Here is a 19,082-nt window from a genome sequence, read left to right as displayed (position 1 = left end):
AAAACCCAAATGTCTATCAACAGATGAATGGATACACAAAATGTGGCATATCCATACAATGGAATATTACACAGCCTTAAAAAAGGAACTAAATTCTGACATATGCCACAACATAAACAAACCTTGAAGACATTAGGCTACATGAAACAAGACAGACACAAAATGACAAATACTATATGATTCCATTTTTTACGTGAGAAACCTGGAGTGGTCAAATTCATAGAGATGGAAAGTTTCAGAAGCGTGACGGGGAGGGGGAGGGGGAATTATTGTTCAATGGATAAAGCATTTCAGTTTGGGAAATGAGTAAGTTCTGGAGATGGATGGTGGTGTTGGTTGCGCAACACTCAACGCCATTGAACTACACACTTTAAAAAGAGTTAAAATGGTAAATTTTATATTGTGCATCTTTTACTACAATTAAAAAAACAATCAATGATGAAAAGCCAAAAGTAATTTTACCAAAGCTGTGCAAAGATAAATAAATGACAACTCACTGTTAGGTACGATACATCCCATGAGACCATTCAGTACCAGAACCTATGCTGATGAGCTCAGCAGTCCTCCCATCTGTCACACCCAACCTGGTTCCTCCCATGATAAGGGATTAGGAGGTAGGGCCTGAGCATGAACTACAGAGGCGCCTTTCAGAGCTGCTTTGTGGGGCCAGGTTCTATACCCTGAGGGAACAGCACACAGGTGATGGGAAGCATCTTATTTCTTCACCTGGGCATGTTTCCAGGTATAAGGGAGTGCATGAGGACATTCATCTTTCCCACATTTCTGGAATTTCGGGTTAAGTCCATGGTTTAACCCAAGCAACTCTTAACTTTGTAAAGAGACAATTCTGGTAGGATAATCAAGCTAGCAATAATACCTTTGAGATATTTGCATTCAGGTAAGCTAATTTGCCAAGTTAGATCAGATTTCCCAAAGGCTACTTTCCAAAGCATGTTGGAAAGAGGAAGAAAAACAGGTGAACAACAGCTCACCTGTGCAAAGAGCTTTCTTTGACTGCACCAGCACCTCGGACCTGACTTCAGTATTTAAGATTTCCACAGTGGGGTGTTAATGAAATTCCTATGTATTTACTGGAACTAAGCATAATCTAGGAAAACAAAAATCTAGCTAATTTATAGAGAAACCTGAGTACTCTCCTCCTAAATGGTAGAAGGGTCTGCAGTAGAATAAAAAAGATATTGATGATGGTGGATGGAGGAAGAGGAGAGAAAGAAATGAAGACCCCTCGACTACAGCATACAGGCAGTGTTACCATTTCAATGTCATAGGCGAGGAAACCAGGCGTACTTGTAGCTTACCATAGATAGTAAGTCACTAAGCCTCTAGGATTCACACAATTCCAAGATTAATAAGAATCTACTTAAAGAAATACATGAAGAAGACACCTTGCATTTTGCTAAGAAAGTAATTCACAATAAGCAGAAGCTCTAGATAAAAAGCAGCAATGCTTAAATTTAGATTGTCTGGTTTTATCTTTAAATGAGGATTTAAAAAACAAACAAACAAAAAAAGCCCAGGGCAAGGAGATATCTAGGATGGAGTTTACAATGAGTCCTTTAGCTCCTGACACTGGCTTCTCCATTGCAACTCCTTTGTAAAGGCACTTGAAATCCACTCCTTTCACAACATTTAAAACCAAGGCAAACTATGGGATAATTTTATGGCATTATTCACTACAAAAAGCACTGAATATACCAAATCAGGTCTTATCATGATAACTGCAGTAAAGGGAAAGGAAATATTATATAAAAAACAACGTGAATGAAAGGCAACATAAAATAGAAAAACTCTATGTTTTCTCCAAAATTACTAAAAACAATCTAAAATTAAAAGTGTTATTCCAAAGATCCAACTATTTTCTTAAATACCATTAAAAACAACCATTACTAGCTTTGGAATAGAAAGACAGCCTGTACTTGCCATGGATTCCATACGTATTTTTCCTCAGTTAACAAAATTATATTGAATATGATTAAATGGCTCATTTTTAAAATATAATAATTTTCTTTCTCAATTACACTCCTTTCTCCTAGATTTAATTTCATAGATCCAATTTCATTGAAGTTCACTTTTAAATACATCTTTGATGTAAATGAAGGTTTTAATGAACAACAACAAAAAAATTCCCATAAATACAACTATGCGATTTGGGCATGAAAACACCAAAAATCAATTTGCTACTTATTTTATAACTAAATTTCATTATACACTTAGTATTTTGCAACAGCCTGTTATCAAAGGTAGCCATGAGCTGATAGCAACAGAAAACTTTCATTAAATACTGGGGAAGTTTATATGAAGAAAAAAACAATTAGCCTGATGCAAATAGCAAGCCTGTCTAGTAAGGTTTAAATGATTCCATTTACACAATTTTTAATCAACGTAGAACTTGCCCACAACGCTTCTGAGGCTTCAGGTGAGGTACACGTGTGATGCTGGGTGTCACTTACCTTCCGATATATCATGTGGCACATGGCTACTCTCAGCCTCATCCCAGCACACTGTACGTGATAAAAATATAAGTGGTGCAGTATGGCCAAGAACAGCGTGCACAGGGTCATCACCGAGGCATAGGCATAAGCTGTGTGCAAAGCTGCAGAATCGGTGGGATCATAATTTTCAAAATAATTAATAATTTTTCCCAAAAATATGGGCTGAATTACTTTGATGCTTTCCTAAAAGAAGAAAAAAAAAAAAGCCTTATGAGAAATACAAACCACACCAATTTTTCTCAACACAAACTTCATTTCTATTAGCATGTTAAAAAGGCACTTTGACAAAGTATAACATTCATCACTAACCGAAAAGAAAAACAGAACAACTTTCTTCTTAAAGACAAGTAGATAACAGTTTTAACCTGAAGTCAAAATTATAAGTTCAAAGACAATAAAGCTTTACTACACTGTGGGTGCTCAATAAATATTGAAACCAGTGCTTTCAAATGCATTTGGCGGACTGGCTGATTAGCTCAATTGGTTAGAACGTGATGTGTTTGTTTTCTATTGGACATAATTAATTGGACATAATTGCAGGGTATGGCGTTGAATATCAATACCTGTGTGTAATGTGATGCTCAAGTCAGGATTAGTGTATTCAACATTACACAACGTAATGATTTTTTGTGGCCCTTTACCAATTTCTCGCTAACCCTCCCTCTGCCTCCCGCACCCTCTGGTAACCTCAGTTCTGTGGAACACGATGTTGTAACACCAAAGTCAAGGGTTCGGATCCCTGCACCAGCCAGCTGCCTAAATAAATGAATGAATAAATAAAATGGACTTGGCAAACTACCAAATAAGTTTTGGCCTGAGATGAATAAGGAAAACAATGGCCAAAGGAACTGGCTTCCATGTGGCCACCCAGCTGGCGCTGTGCCCTACTTCTGTACTCTCACAGTCTAAGCCCAAAGGAAAGTTAGGACGGCTCATTTATGGGAGGCACACCCTGGCCATTCCCTTCTCCTCTAAGAGACGTTATGAACTGAGAAACTGGCACAATCACAGATTAGAAAAGAGAACCCTACAATCGTTCCTAACCCAAACTCCATGTATCAGTAGATCCAAGAGAACCAAGTCTGGCTTCTGGTACAGTATTAAAATGGAACCAGTTTTGGTAGGTTCCCAGACTCTGGGCCCCAGTAGGTGTTGCTCTAATATGTCTCTACCCCCTCGCAGCTGGGATTTGCCCCCAAGTACTGCCACCTTGGCTCAGGTAGTCTGGAGTCAAAATTTCAACGCAGCAGAAGTCAGGCTAGAAGATACCGTCAACCGTGGTTCTATCCACCATACACCGAAGGTGCCCATTTTGAAGAAATGTTAATCATCACCTATTCCCCAAGGCAAAAATTAAAATCCTACACCAATGAGCTGGGAGGCATTGGGGCTCACCTTCTGAACAAGACAGAGGGAAAGCAAATTTATCCCCCAAGACCAAAGCAAAGAAACAGCAAAACGCTGCTTGAGCGCACAACACAACAGGCAAAGGAGCCTTTCTCCACATCCTTGTCCACCTCTCCCTGCCAAGTGGCCACTCCAAACCCAGCCTATTTCCTCCCGCTAGTGAACCCTTTATAAGGGACTCTCCTCCCCCATCAAAGAAAACCAAACACTCATCGCAAATCCAAGTCACCAAAAGGAAACACAAAGGCCCTTGACATCATTTCCTCCTGACTTCTCAAAAGACAAAATACCAAAAGTCTGGAAATCTTTCAAGAACTTGACTTTGAAACAAGGTTACCCTTTTAAGCAATCCCTCCTTATTAACAAAGACATGGTAAACAAATGACAGGTTTGCTTTTTATAGCTGTTTTCTGTCTATTTGAAGGGAAATAGAGGAAGAATTTTTAAAAAAGAAAAAAAGAAACTAATACACACTTTCTTCTCAACCAACTTGTGCCCGATCAGAATATTCAAGACATCCTCATCCCTCAAATGGGTCGTGACGCTAAATCCCGACACTCCCATCCTGTCGTACATGCACACACTCAGACTTCACCAACCACATTGCCTTCCATGAGGTCATGGATGTTTCCATCTTTTACACAAAAGAAAACACTATTTAGTTGAATTCTGAGTAAGATGATCAGATATCAAGAACTCAAGAGGCTTGCTGTTACATTTCATTCATCTCAAGAGGCATTAAGAGTTTATGGAAGAGCCCCTAATACAGTGGGTCAGAACACAGACTATCTACAATTTACTGAGATGAAAATCTGGAGGTTTACACAGAGAAGCAATAACACCAAACCATGCACATGGGCAGCCCCAACCCAGGAGTGGCCCAGGGCAGCCTAATCAGCAGCACACAAACCTGCACCACCAGCCAGAAGCCCAGTGCTAACTCCTACCATCCCAAACCTTCCTGCAACCTCTCATGGTCTCTGGAGTCACTGTTGCCTGATACGCAGCTCTCCAGTTCAGCCTCACATGCGTGTGACTCAAACAGAGAAAGGTAAGAGTGGTGACACCCATCAGAGAAAATAACAACAGGGGCTGGCCAAGCAGCTCAGTTGGTTAGAGTGTGCTGCTGGCAACACCAAGGTCCAGGGTTCTATCCCTGTACCAGCCAGCCTCCAAAAAGAAGGAAAAAAGCAAAAACAAAAAAAAACAGATGCAACAAATCCAGTGAAAAAGAGTGCAAAATGAAGGTAGGTCACTACTCCCTAGTTGTCTAAATTTTCCTGCTGAGAGGGAACATTTAATAATCCAACCAAGCAAACAGGCTCATTCATGAGAATGCCAGTTTGTGGCCCATTCCTTACCAGGGGCCTGTCTGTCCATGATCCTAACCCTCAACTAGTAAGAAACAAAACAATGGGGAACATACTCATTACCAAAATTTTGACTAACCAAATTTAAACTTTCTGGATATCAGGAACAAGATCAAAAGTCACCACACAAATCCTCCATCTTGGAAACCAAACTATGACCTGGTGAAGACTTTCCACAAACCAACTAAAAGTACAGTCTGCTATGGGTCAAATGTGTTCCCCAAAAGTTCACGTGTTGGAAACTCCACTGTAACAGTATTAAGAGGTGGAAAATCCACTTATGGTATTTGAAAGGTGGGGCCTTAAGGAGGTGATTAGATTGTGAGGACAGTGCCCTCGTGAATGGATTGATTCCTTCATGGAGTAAGGGGCATGGTTCTGCGGGCTTTAAAAGAAGAGCAAGTGAGAAGGTTAGCTCTCTCTTGCTCAAGCCATTCACCACTTGACACCCTGCAAAGAAGGCCTTAACAGAGATGTGTTCCCTGGATTTCACAAGAATTCTCAACTATGAAACCACATGGGGTTCTTAAGAGTCCCATACGGATACCTCAACATCCCACAGATCAAGGATCTACCAGAGTCTCAGAGTACTCGAAGGCAGATGTTTCTCTATGGAGTATTTGGTACTTGGCCTCCTTAAAACGCCTGACATTTGAGCCCTGCCCCTTGCTTCTTAAAGTAACTTATCACACGGCTACACCCTAAAACATGTGCAGTGGGCACGGCGCCTCCACCATACTCCTCCAGGCACTTGAGACATTCCTTGTCCAACTCCACCATCCCTGGTTCACAAGCAGGAAAGAAAACCCAGGAATTGCAAATAAGCTATCAAAGAAAAACATGCTTGAATGAAAAATATAAACAGGAAAAAGGTGAGCTTGTGGGAAAAATGAATAGGCAGTTAATTTTAGAAATGGGGGAACAGGTAACAAAGCTGGCATTAAGAAAGATCCAGAGACAAGAAAGAAGAACAGTGAATTTGGAGAAATAATAACCATCAAGACTCCAGATATACCTGAAGTCCTCTTTGAATCAGCAGTCCTCAGTCCTGCCTACATATTAGAAGCACCTCGGAGGTTTAAGAGCTCACTGATGTACAAGAGCCTTCCCCCAGATTTGGATTCAATCAGTTGGGGTGAGGCCTGAGTTCCCTCTCTCTGGGGGATTCTGGAATGCAGAAACCAACCCCATGGAAGCAATGTGATCCTTCCTCTCCTGCACCGTCCCCGTTTCTGAGTCTGGAGGGGCTGGAGACCTGCTGTAAAATAGTGACAAACCACAAAAGGTTTCATCAGGGCTGCTGTCCTACATCACACTTCCAAGAAAAACCCTCAGTAAGGAAACTCTGACCCTCCACTCTGCACAGTAGGGAAAATTCAATGTTTGGAAAAGTGTATATATGAAATGAAAGCATAAATCATAATTTGATGTTAAACATTCTTCTAAAGGGAACAGAGTGGACAGGGCAAGGACAACAGTCTTCTTTAAAAATAACCACTTTTGGGGCGAGCCCATGGCTCACTTGGCAGAGTGTGATGCTGTTAACACCAAAGCCACAGGTTCGGATCCCTATGTGGGGATGGCTGGTTGGCTCACTGAGGAGAGCATGGTGCTGACAACACCAAGTCAGGGGTTAGGATCCCCTTACCAGCCATCTTTTAAAAAAAGAAAAAAGAAAAGAAAAAAACACTTTTGCAAATTTGAATTTGGAACCGTGAAAACATTACACAAAATCATTAAAATAATTAAATTTTTAAAAAGCAATTCATAAAACTTGAGAGTAAAATAAAACAAATGTACTAAATATATACCCCTCCAGTTGTTAACAAAACCATACAAAAGAAGGAACTACTGAAAATAGTTTTAAACAAAATAATTTGAAAATGCATTCCCTATGGGATAGACCTAACCCAAGGACAATATGAACTGCAAAAAAATCTTAAATTGTTTTCAGAAATCATATAATGCATGATAGTGTTGATACTGTTAAGATAAAACAAATGAATAATCACAATGACATCACTGAGAACTGGGATTAGGCATGGGAGAAAAGAGAATAGATGAAGGGAGAAAAGCGATATAGATTAAGAGTAAAGAGATCAAGTAAAAACACTAGTGTCCTGAATCTGATTTGGAAATACTCATTTATCTTTAAATATATATAAACTTTCTGGCTTTGTCCAATTAAAAAAGCCAAGAAACAATAACCAATCCTGTAGCAATGAGCACCTCTAGTGCCCAGACTAGAGTCTCTAAATACCATTTCCACTAAAAGAAGTCAGGGCTGTTTGGAAAACTGGCTGATTCTACAGCTAGGGCAAAAGCTGTCCAAGGTGAGCCAGAAACACCTTGTCACACCAGAAAACAAGGGAATAAGCAAAGTACTAAAATATTTACAGATAAAACAACGTGATGTCTAGGAACTGCTTCGAAACAATCTTGGCGGGGGCAGTCAGTGAGCAAGGCTTCAGGGGAATCAAGACTGGTCATGAGTTGATACTTATTGAAGCTGGTTTAGGAGTAGAAAGGGCTTATTGTTCTATTCTATTTTTGTAATTCTGACCTGTTCTCACAAACCTAGGAAAACACCACATGAAGCTTGGCCCTCATGTCTAGCAGTTGACCAAGGAGCACAGAGCTGGAGTTATACAAAACACCTACTCACAGCTCGCTGACCCCGACAGTAGGAGAGCAAGTGTCAGGACAGGGTACAAGAGTGCTGACCTATGAATCAGAGATCAGGTCTGCCACTTGTAAGCCACATGCCCCTCAGCGTGCCACATACCCTCTCAAGCCTCCACAACCCAAGCCACAGCAACACCTGTGGTGTCCACCTCCAAGGAGTCCCAAGGGACAACAGAATGAGCCATGACAACTGAAAGTGTTCTGAAACCAGAGCGCAAAAATAGGTATAAGTCCTGGGAAGACACCTATTGCATTCTCAGTGGCAGAGAGGCCGGTTCTCACAGAGGCCTTGCAAATTCCCATAGCCGTTTACAGGTACGGCAGAACAAGAAGCTTATGAAAGTCAATGGCAAAGTCCAAGTTTTCCTGGTAGTTAGAATTCACTTCTCAGCCAAGTTTTGTTCTGTTTGTTTTGTTTTGTTTCTTAACCATTATCTAACCACATTTTTCAAATAGTCACCTACTCCCCTGACTTTTTAAAGAAAATGGACTTAAAAGTATTTACCCGTGTTAATAACTCAGGGTTGTCACTGTGACTCTTACTAAACGAATGCAGTGCGCCCAAGAACCAGCAGGGTGGATAAAACAATCTGCTCTGCAGGTCTGTCTGCTCTCAGTGCTTCCTCTGCTCGCCTTACTGTGTCTCGGTAGCCAGCCCACAATATCTCTGCCACCAGCAGCTACTCCCTGACCTCCTGGCCTGAGCAGAGGGCGAGGGATATTTGGAAGAAAGAGTTGAGAAATGCAGAGGCCCAGTAGGGCTCTCAGGAAATCAGCCCTGAGTAAAGGGTAATGTCACTGCGGAACTTGCAGGATTCTGTTTGTTTACTTCCTGCTGATCAGTTGAGTTCCAAAGGGAGGATTTACTCAGACATTTGCCTCCCAGAGCTTCACTGCCTCCACCTGGACCAGAGACAATCAGAACAGAAGTGGCCTCGGACAAAGGCCAAGTCACTGGATAAGGCCAGCAGCAGCCTGGGCCCATCTGCCAAGGGTCAGGGGAACAGGACCTAACCCCCCACCACTCAGGATGAAGGAGGACAGGGGGGAGAACCCACCCTGGCTCCTTTGATGTCCCCAACCTTACACACCAGCAGGCGAGACTGCTCTCAAAGAAATGATCCCAGGAATGACGGCTCATGGTCAGGCCTGGGTGGGTAGAGACTTGGTTCAGTCCGAATGGTGGAAGGGCACCCAGGGGACAGGCTTGCTGGGGATCTGCCGGCTGTTAGGCTCTAGTTAGCGTCTGCCTGCAAGAGCGTCATGTTCACCATTATCCTAGCGCTCGTTTCTCTGAGCATTACGATCATTCTTCGGTTCTCACAGGACAGAGGTTTGCACGACTCTGAAATCCCATCCTGAAAGCCTCCCCCGTGAGCTGATGTCACCCTGCCTCTTCCTGCTGGCGCTGCTGCCAGTACCCTAGGAAGCCCTGCTCACTTTTCGGCTGTGTAACAGGAGACAGCTTAGGAGTCATGGATAAACGGTGCAGGTGTTCTGCACACCAGAAGAATTTAAAAGGAGCTAGAGATCACAAAGGAAACACGTCTGCTTGTTACAAAATGCTAGGTTGAGTTTAGATCTTCCAGTATCTAAAATACAAAGACCAATGAGAAGTACAGATAGAAGATCACAAAATTAGAAGCCACTTCATAAAACCAATTTTAAAACTAACATTCACTCTAACTCGGTAACTAGCTTTAATGATTAAAACCTAAAATAGCACCTAAAAATGACTTTCGAAATATAACAGATCGTTACTAAGCTTTACTATAAGAAATTATTTCTCTCTAACTTTGCCGTCACAACAAAATGTCAACAGGCAAGCCTAGGAAGAGTATTTGTATTGGAATTCAGGCTTCTTTTCACTGCAAGGGGAGGGGAAAAAATGAAGACTTACTTCTGGTTCAGCTCTGATGACCGCTAGGTCCCTGAACTTCACTGCACTGGAAGTAAAAGTTCTGCCAGTTGCTGTGTTAAAGGCAGAAAGGTAAAATGACCATCATCTGCTAGTCACCATGCTCAGGTAGGGAATAATCGGCCCCTGTCTAATTTTACACCATAAACCACCAAGATACTGTTCTGAACACAGCGCCAACAAGCAACCCTCACACCCGAGGCCAGGTGCCACTGGCGAATGGGAAGCAGAAGAGCTGCCCGTATATTAGGGGTCCTCATCTTGCCAAGCAAATGCTCACCCACTCCACAATTCAAGCAAAAGGCTTCTAAAAGTTCAGATACCATCGCTTGGCAGGAAACCAGGCACTCTCGCTAAGTAAAACACAAAACTGGGCCTCTGCCCAGAACATCACAGTCCCAATGTTATCGCCCTCCAAGACCATGACCTTCTCCCGGCCCACCCAAATAGCTAACCCTGAATGGTGTCTTAACAGTGTGGATGTTTAAAAAGTTGGGGCAGCAGGGTATGCACACCACATCCATTTGAGCTCTTGACAGGGCTCCTGGTCAGCCTGAATGCACCACGATGCTCTGCCCTAGCCAGTGCCCTGGCCACTTTCCAGCATCACCTGCGACTTTCTGGCCCTGGGAGACCCAGTAACCTGGACTCTACCCTAACTTATAATCCCCAATCTCACTTCCCACTGCCATGCTCCTCTGCCCCAGGGAGCTCTTAGCATCTGCCTTTCCATCCCTAGGCCAAGCTCAAGAAACACGTGCTTGAGACCCTAAAGGCAAAGTCCTTACCACGTGCCTTCACAACACTGTACGGGCTATCAAGCTAGAGGTGTCAGGCTCGCAAGTCAGAGCACCTGAGACTGAATCTCAGCTCTGTCATTTATGTCTGTGTGACCCTGGACACGTTACGTAACTACTGGGCACTCAGGGTCCTCTTCTTGACAGTGTGGATGATAAAAATACCTTCTACTTCACCGAGTCAGCCAAAGGAACAGAAGTAACATTATATATGGGCAGTTCCTGGTACATAATATTTTTCAAGTACTTACTATTATTATTACTACTACAACTGCTACTAGTATTGCTGCTGCTATTACTATTACTATTGAGTGTGGGCCCTACTAATAGACCTGCTGCTGCTACCCTAATGCTGCTACTGCTGAAGAGTACCATTGCTGCTGTGAGGGCCACCACTACTACACCACTGAGTATAAGACCCTGCAACTGTTACTGCTGCTAGTACTACTACTGAGCATTTCTTATTTTTATTTATTTCATGTTTGCCAAGTGCTCTGTTCCCCACTTTTCTGCCATGACTGCCTAGTAACCCACCTCCTAAAAGACAGACCAGCAGTCTAGCACTTGCACCATATTAAGCTCCCCACAAGTCCTAGCCTTCCCAAACCACCCCCAACCGTGGCTGGACAACACCTGTGTGAGGCCTCTCTCAGGCTACCCATTCTTACCACACCTAACCACACCTGGTGTGGGACACAGGCACATACCAAGGCTCCAGGGCTGCCTGAGGTGCAGAACCCCGGAGAGCTCCGCTTTCTGACATTTTCAGCATCCCGGCCAGCAGGCTGCAGACCAGAACAGGGAGGCTACCTGGCACTGTGCCCCCGGGCAGAACACCATCTTACTGAAGGCCCTCGAGGTAATGCAGGCCAATGCCTTCAAGGCTTTCCACCTTCAGTGCTCCACTGAATGTCCACTTGTACACTCTCTGCAATGCCAGGCTACCAAGACTCCACCTCCTGACCCGCAATCCACCCCAGCACCATGGACGAGGAACCAGAATGGGTGGGTATGCATGAATGCACAGGAATTCACAGTGAAGTCACACCTCCTCCAGAGAGGGGGTTTCAGCTCACAGCACCTGGCCCACTGGAAGGGGGCTGCTCTTAGGAGCTCCAACCAGCTCCAGCCTCTGGGGCACCGCAACCAGCCCAGGCGCAGGCCCCAAGTCCTGTTTCCCGGGGAGGGGAGAGGTGACAATACCTTCCCAGGAAAGCACTTATCAGATTTGGCATGGTTAATAATTATTTGTTGAGCACCTGTTAAATGTCATGTTATTCTGGGCTCTGGTCCAAATTTACTTCCTCCAAACCACAGGGCACATACTCCTTGAGGGTGTAGGATCCTCTTTTGATTAGAAATGACTCTTAGCATTTATAACATTTACTGAGCACCAACAGTGTCCTAGCCTGATATAAAATGCCTTTTCTTTTCAGTGTTATGCTCCCGTGGCACTATATTTTAACTGGTTAAAAGAAAAATAATAATGCCCTTGAGCTTCAGATACTCTAAAGATAGATACAACTGCTGAGCTACATCATTCTTCCATGTTTCATCCTCAGGCCGTAAAATTCTTTCCAAAACCATCTGGCCTCCGGCTCTCCCCTCTGGTCTCCATCCATTTCAGTACCAATCAACAGCTATCATGTTGACTCCGTGTACACTGAAAAATAATTCACCCCATGTAAGTTTTTACCTCAATTAATGTAAAAATTCCCAAAACTAAATAAGATTTCCAGTAACACTTAATGATTGCTTTTGTTAAAGAAGGCTTCTGCGCGTCTTTCTCGGCTCTTAAAACTTCTTTATCCCAGTACCTATAATGAAAAAAAAGCTTGGTAAACAAGAGCATACCCTGCCATATGGTAAAACACCGGAGGTGGCAGCATGACAGATAAGGGTTCATGACAGGGCATTTTGCGACCGTCTCATAAGTGCCAGCCAACCATTCACCAGGCTCCTGAAAGATATGGTGCAGAATCTGTAGCACCAGAAAAACAGGCCTTGAGGGGAAACGTCACCAAGCTTTGCTGGATTTAAAGCACCATTAGTGGCCCGAGAAGGCAGACGTGAGTACAAACATGCAAGACAACTGCTCCAGTGATACTACCCTGGGGACAGACCACAGGCATCCAGGGCCCTTGGCACTGCTCCCTCCACTTCTACAAAGACACGGCAAACAGGTTTCCCCCAGGCCACCCAGAGAGGCTAAGCCTGGTGACAGGGACGCCAGAAGGCAAAACCCACTCCAAACCACTAGCCACACACGGAAATTTTCACCCTTCCTTACCCTTCTCTCTCCCGCCTCTTGCTTACCCTTGCAGCTCTTCTCCAAGGTGCTTTGAGCGATCTTCCGGAAGCACCGAATACATATCATCTTCTTCCAATCTCCGTTTATGACCAATTTTAAACAAGGGGTTTAGCCACCTGTTCAAAATTAAGAGAAAAGGAGAGTGACGTATGCAAAATTGCACATTTGCATTTAAGTAGAATCCTACCTCCATGGGTTTTGTAAAAGTCTACATTTTAAGTAAACAGAGCTATAGCAAAAAGTACTATGTATTCACACACACACACTCGTACACTCCTGAGCTCTGCCCACTGAGAGGCCTGGGAGCACTGACACCCCAGGGGCTGAGAGCATTCCCGCACCCCAGTCTTGGTTTCTGCAAACCATTCTCCCCTAAGAGGAACCACAGCTCCTTGAAGAAATGGCTGATTTCAAGCCTGGGGCAGAGAAAGTACAAGACTGGCCATGAACATCTTCTTGTGCCATAAAGTAAGGAAACATTCAAGGAACCATAAGGGTGGGTCCAAAAGACAGAGGAGCCAGCGTGAAGGGGTCCCATGAGACAAATCTGAGATAATTTGAGAATAATGAGAGCAACGAATCATAACCCATTGAATAATAAAATCCATGAGTCCTTACCAAGACATAAGTAGGAGAAGGGAAAAGCTCTCAAAGAAGGTCGACGTTAGGAAATCATCAATGGAAGCTAAACCCAGTGAGTGAAAGTTGGATGAGAAACGAGACATTTATATAATCTCAAATTATCTTTCTACAAATTACATAATAATTATGAAAGGAAAAAATAGTAACTTTACATAGGACCAAAAATCCCCTATTCAAATATTTTGGGATTCTTCTTACCGAAAGTAAAAAATCAAAATGGGCATTATCTATTTAAGTATTTAAATCATAATAATTAATGTGAAGAGATGGTCCCAAGGTAAACACTATTTCACTGATTTCGCCAGGATGAGGAAATTTTCAAGGGCAGACAATAAATAATCCGTGAAAGCAGAGATCACGTTTCTCTTTCTGACTGCTTTAAACCTTGCAGAGTAAGGGCAAAAAGGAGGTACCCTAGGAATATTTATTGAATAATCAAATATCTATGAATCATTAGGGAAGCAATAACAGAAACTGAGCTTCAGATTTTGCTAACCCTGGGAGCTTAGCACCTCTAACAAACCTGGGTCCACGAGTGTGAAGACTGGATTCTCGTCCCAGCAATGGTACCAAGGACCCCAGGGTCCCCACAGCCTCTGCCATTCCCCCCTCCACTTCCACAAGTACAAAACCTCCATGACCTTTTGCCAGTCACTAAACATCTCAATTTAAAATCTAGGTCTCAATTCCTTCCCCCAAAAAACAAAGTGTAAATCTGAGAGCTTTACACCAAACAGATTTGAAAGCCTGTTGAGCCGTTTTTTCTATAGTTATTCTAAGCGCAGGTCCTTAGCCCTGGAACTGGCATAGATGATACTTCCCTGAAAAGCCCTCTTTAAACTTAGGCTGGAAAATACTTAATGATGTTCTACTGGAAGGAAGAAATCTCAGGTATGCAGGTGTCATTTCAGACATGTCTGGGAAATCCACTGAAAAAGTCTCAGCTGGAAACCCTAGAGTCTGGAGTTGGCCACTTTTTGGTTACATGACCCTGAACTAGCCATATAATCTCTCTCAGTATGGACCTTGGGCAAATGTGGAGAACACCTGGTGAGGACACCATCCAAGGGTGTAGAGAGGATCAACTAAGGTTGCTCTGGACACTATAAAGTTCCAGCAAATACTAGCCACTATCATGACACAGCTATTAAATAATCACATTTAGCTAATGGGCCCCATTAGAAAGCCTCTAACAACTTTGACAGATGAAATTACTCATGTAAGAAAATTTCTTTCATCTTGGTTCTCAGGTATGCTTTATGCAGGGACTATCTACTCTAGGAAGTCCGTCCTATGGGGAACCCACTGCATGGTGGTTTCTGTCTGCAGTTTAATGGTGACTTTCAGTGGCTCCAAGGCTCAAGGTATAAGGACAGCTTCCACCCAAGCTTCACCTCAGAACTCAGAGACTCTGAGAGCCATTCTGAAGGCACAATAGTCTGACCCAGGAGCTACCACTGCTCCCCAAGACTGGAGCATACATTGCAGGGGTATCCAAGTTAAACTGAGGATCCCAGAAAACTCCATTCCCCCTGCCTGATCCACCCAAGCAATTCTGATTTACCCAAGGGAAAGTGAACTAATTGGCTCAGCTCTTTCTCTCTACCTCCTCTAAGAACTTTGCAGAAGACTATAGCCTAACCAGCCCAGACTCAACTTCGGTGGATTTCCCAGACATGTCTGAGATGACACCTATCTATCTACTTGAGACCTATTCCTTCCAGTAAAACATCATAAAGTGTTTTTCCAGCAAGTTCTTCTAAATGGAATTCATTGGTGTCTTTTCAGATTAAAGAATTTTTTCAATCAGGGAGTAAAACTGGCTTGGGAAAGAAAGTGAAAAAGTTAAGAAAGGTGAGATTAATAACTTCCCCAGGCTGAACTGTTACTTGCATTATATTTAGGAATATTATAAGGAAGGATGCCACAGCTGAACTAAAGTAACTGTAATAAGAATGGACTCAAAGCTTCTATTAGAGGATGCCACAAATTAACAAGCACTGGACTTAAAGATCCTTCCAGTCCCTCTAACTGCTCAAATTTCAAAAAGCCAGGCTAAGACATACGGAAACCAGCAAGGGCTGAAGGGTTCAATTTCCACCTGATGGCAAGCCTACTTAGGTAGGAGACTAAACTATCTTTAAGCATCTGTGTAAGTAATTATATACATGGAGATCTAAGTCAATTGGGAACTTAATTCCAATTTATCCTTGAGGGATTTTAGTCAATAATTCCAGACCACTGCCAAATGAGACGTTCCTCAACCCGGTTCTGCCCCATGAGTCTTTGCAGCAGCATTACTTCTCCTATAACTGTCCCACCATGAACAATAACTTCTTTAGGGTAATGACATACTAGTTGGAATCCCATAACTAAGCACAGTGCCTGGTATGTAATAGATAATAACAATTATAGAATGAATTAATGAACACATTATTAAAAAGACAAATGGCTAGATTATCTTGAGCAATGATACAGAGTACGATTCAATACAAACTCGATGAAATACAGCCATGCTCAATTCTAAACACAGGAAGCCATCAGCTCGAGGAACATGCAAGAGACACAGGCAGAGACATCCTCCACCGCAGTGACACAGCTCTCATACAGTGTCATTTCCAGAAGGCAGGAGAGGCTCTCTTGGACAAGAGTTATTAGAGCTTTGATGGAATTTTTTAAATTGTTGTTTTCAGTTGTTTCCCGCCCCCCCCCCCAAGAATTTGAAAAGTTTTGAATAGTGTTTTCTTCACGTGGTACAAAGGGAAGAATACCGCAGCCCAGCATCCCAGAATACAGTCCTGGTTGCCTCTCTTTGTGATCTTGACCAAAGTACTCAATGTCTACGGGCTTGAATGAAATCCTGTCATCTGCAGTAACACGGATAAGCCTAGAGAAAATTATGCCCAGGTGCAGAAAAGGAAATGCCACGTGTCCTCACTCGTAAGTGGAAGCTGAATCCATAAATAAACAAATAATAAACAGAGAGAAAGAGACAACCACAATAACAAACTGAACTTTTAGAAGAAGAGAAAAGAACTGTAGTTACTAGAGGTGGAAGAGGGAGGGGAGGGAGAGAGGGATGATTATATGTTGTGATGATGAATAAGCTAACTATCCTATCTGACCACCACACATCGTACACAACTACTGAAAGTCAACTCTATACCCCATGTGTGTGTATAATAACTTATCATTAAATAAATAAACACTGAAATGAAAAAAAAAAAAGTAGTAACTCTAGGTCTCAGGATTTTACATCAGAATATAAAATCTGTGTCTTACTTTTGTACTAAAGATCAGATGAAAGCCAAATAAGAGTGAAAAAAAAAAAAACCAGTGAAATAGTCAAAGTTCTTCTTTCATCAGCTATATCCTCTCCCCTGTTTTACTTATGAAAATCTTATTAAACCTCAATGCCTAGCATGCACAAATTGGAGAAAGGGCTTTTGCATGCTATGGAAAATAACTGATACTACAGAAAATAACTGTTTCCTGAAATAACTGTTTTTATAAATAAAATTGGGACAAATGAAAAAAAAATTTCTATGGGCTTCAGGTTCCCCATTTACAAAAGTAGAGAAGAAAAGAAAGCTAACACATCTATGGGTTGCCAAATCCCTCTCTCTTTCCCTCTCTCCTTTTTTCCTTCTCAGGTCTCTTTTTCAGCCCTCTGTCTCTTCGATACTGCGAAGGCCCTTTCAACTTCTCTTTTCCTCCTCCTTCCTGACTTTTTTTGTAACAATTGGTCAAGATGGAACTAAAATACTATTTCACTACTTGATATTCATTGAATCAAGGTTGTTCTCTTTTTAATGAAAAAGTTCAATATTTTATATTCCTCCCAGAAGCCAAGCCAAAAAAAATCCTTTTAAATGGTTATTCACTTACATGACCCTAAAATTATATGCTATAAAAGAAAAAGTTTCCCCACCTTTCCCAGAAATAAACAGCACTAAAAGAACAGATTGGGAGAGAAGATTATCTCTGCTCTGTGATTACTGAACTTACCTCTGGAAACATGGTATCCACAAGGCAAGTAAGAAGGGTCTGTGCTCAGACCCACAGGTGAAGATCAAAGCCATGAGCTTAGATAAGAGTATAGGTAGCAGAGAGGGATATGGGTACATTGGATGGAAATCCTCCACTGCAGCCCTTTCTAAAGGACTTTGCTCATGTTTCCCAATGTTACGCATCTAAAAAGATGATAGAGAAATTCCTGATACACAGGACTTTAACTAAATAGCCTTTGTATGAGTCCATTTTCTGTTGCTTATAATGTAAATTGCCCTGAAACTGGGCAATTTACAAAGAGATGAAATTTATTTCTTACAGTTTTGGAGGCTGGGAAGCCCACCATCCAGGGGGCATATCTAGTGAGGGCCTCCTTGTTGGTAGTGACTCTACCACAACACAGGGTGTCAGATGGCAAGAGATGGCATGAACAAGAGAGAGCTAACCTCCTCAGTCGCTCTCCTTATAAAGCCATCAGAACCATGCCCATGACCATCCATTAAACCATCAACCCATTACTCCATGAATGGATCAATCCATTCATGAGGGCCCAGCCCTCAAGGTCTAATCACCTCTTAAAGGCCCCACCTTCCGCCAACATATTGGGGGTTAAGTTCCAACATGAGCTTGGGAGGACATTCAAACCACAGCAGACTTAATGCTTCCTTCCATAAACTTTATTTGTAAGTCGCACCCCAAAAAAAGAACTAAAGTTCTGGTGCCTGGAATTCAAAACAGCCATCGTTCATATTCCTGTAAACAGTACCTGCTGCTCACGCACCACCCTGAGCTCCTGATCTCAGCAACCTTAAATCCCAGTGCAACTGTACGGCCCTATGTTCCTCGTTCAGTTTCCACTGTTCCTCCTCACCTCCTGTGTTTCTAAGGAAGTGTCCAGGAAAGCCTTTCCCAGCCTTCACACCTCCACACAAGTAGAAAGGTTAGCACACAGCCCCCAATCCCTTTCCCTGTCCCTTCTTTGAGAGGGCTCCATGAAGAAATGGTGCTTTTCCAAGATTCATTCTGCATCTTTAGAGACATGTCTTTATATAAATATAATACACGAAAGGTTAAGTGTTCCTTCCAGATGTGGGCAATATCCTAATGTGAATTTAGAAGTAGGATTTTATAAACAAAATTGAGTAATACTTCACTTTGACGTGGCACTGAAAAGAGAATTCCTCAGAGAATTATATATTTTTCTCTAAATCTGGTTTTAATAAGCTTTCAAAATCTTTACATACATAATGTTCTGAAATGATGGCCATACTTTTGCTAAAAAACCACGTCTAGTGCCCATGGACACATAAAAACGTCCCTGACTTATATAACAAACTGCTGTTCAACAACTCCTCCTCTTGGGTGTGAAATAGGTATCTCTAACTAAAAACTGTCCAAAACAGAACACCTTATTCTCCTCAAAAAATC

At 42.5% G+C, this 19,082-nt stretch overlaps 1 protein-coding gene across 2 annotated transcripts in view; it reads right to left on the bottom strand.

Moving 5' to 3' along the window:
• The window catches only part of ABCC4 (ATP binding cassette subfamily C member 4 (PEL blood group)), a 248,960-nt gene that overhangs the window by 185,497 nt on the left and 44,381 nt on the right, over positions 1–19,082 (bottom strand). Inside the window, exons 2-4 of one of the 2 annotated variants that reach the window (XM_063102130.1) lie at positions 13,007–13,117; positions 12,387–12,507; positions 2,472–2,696 (exon numbers count right to left, since the gene is read on the bottom strand). In XM_063102130.1, coding sequence (XP_062958200.1) covers positions 2,472–2,696; positions 12,387–12,507; positions 13,007–13,117 — 457 coding nt within the window. Of the gene's footprint in view, positions 1–2,471; positions 2,697–10,681; positions 10,702–12,386; positions 12,508–13,006; positions 13,118–19,082 lie in introns of those variants that run through there. The other variant, XM_063102131.1, reaches the window with a different exon arrangement.

Source organism: Cynocephalus volans, chromosome 7 (assembly GCF_027409185.1).
Source record: "Cynocephalus volans isolate mCynVol1 chromosome 7, mCynVol1.pri, whole genome shotgun sequence".
NCBI classification, from domain to species: Eukaryota; Metazoa; Chordata; class Mammalia; order Dermoptera; family Cynocephalidae; genus Cynocephalus; species Cynocephalus volans.
Note: the sequence above shows the minus strand (reverse complement) of the source record. Positions and strands in the feature narration are given on the sequence as shown.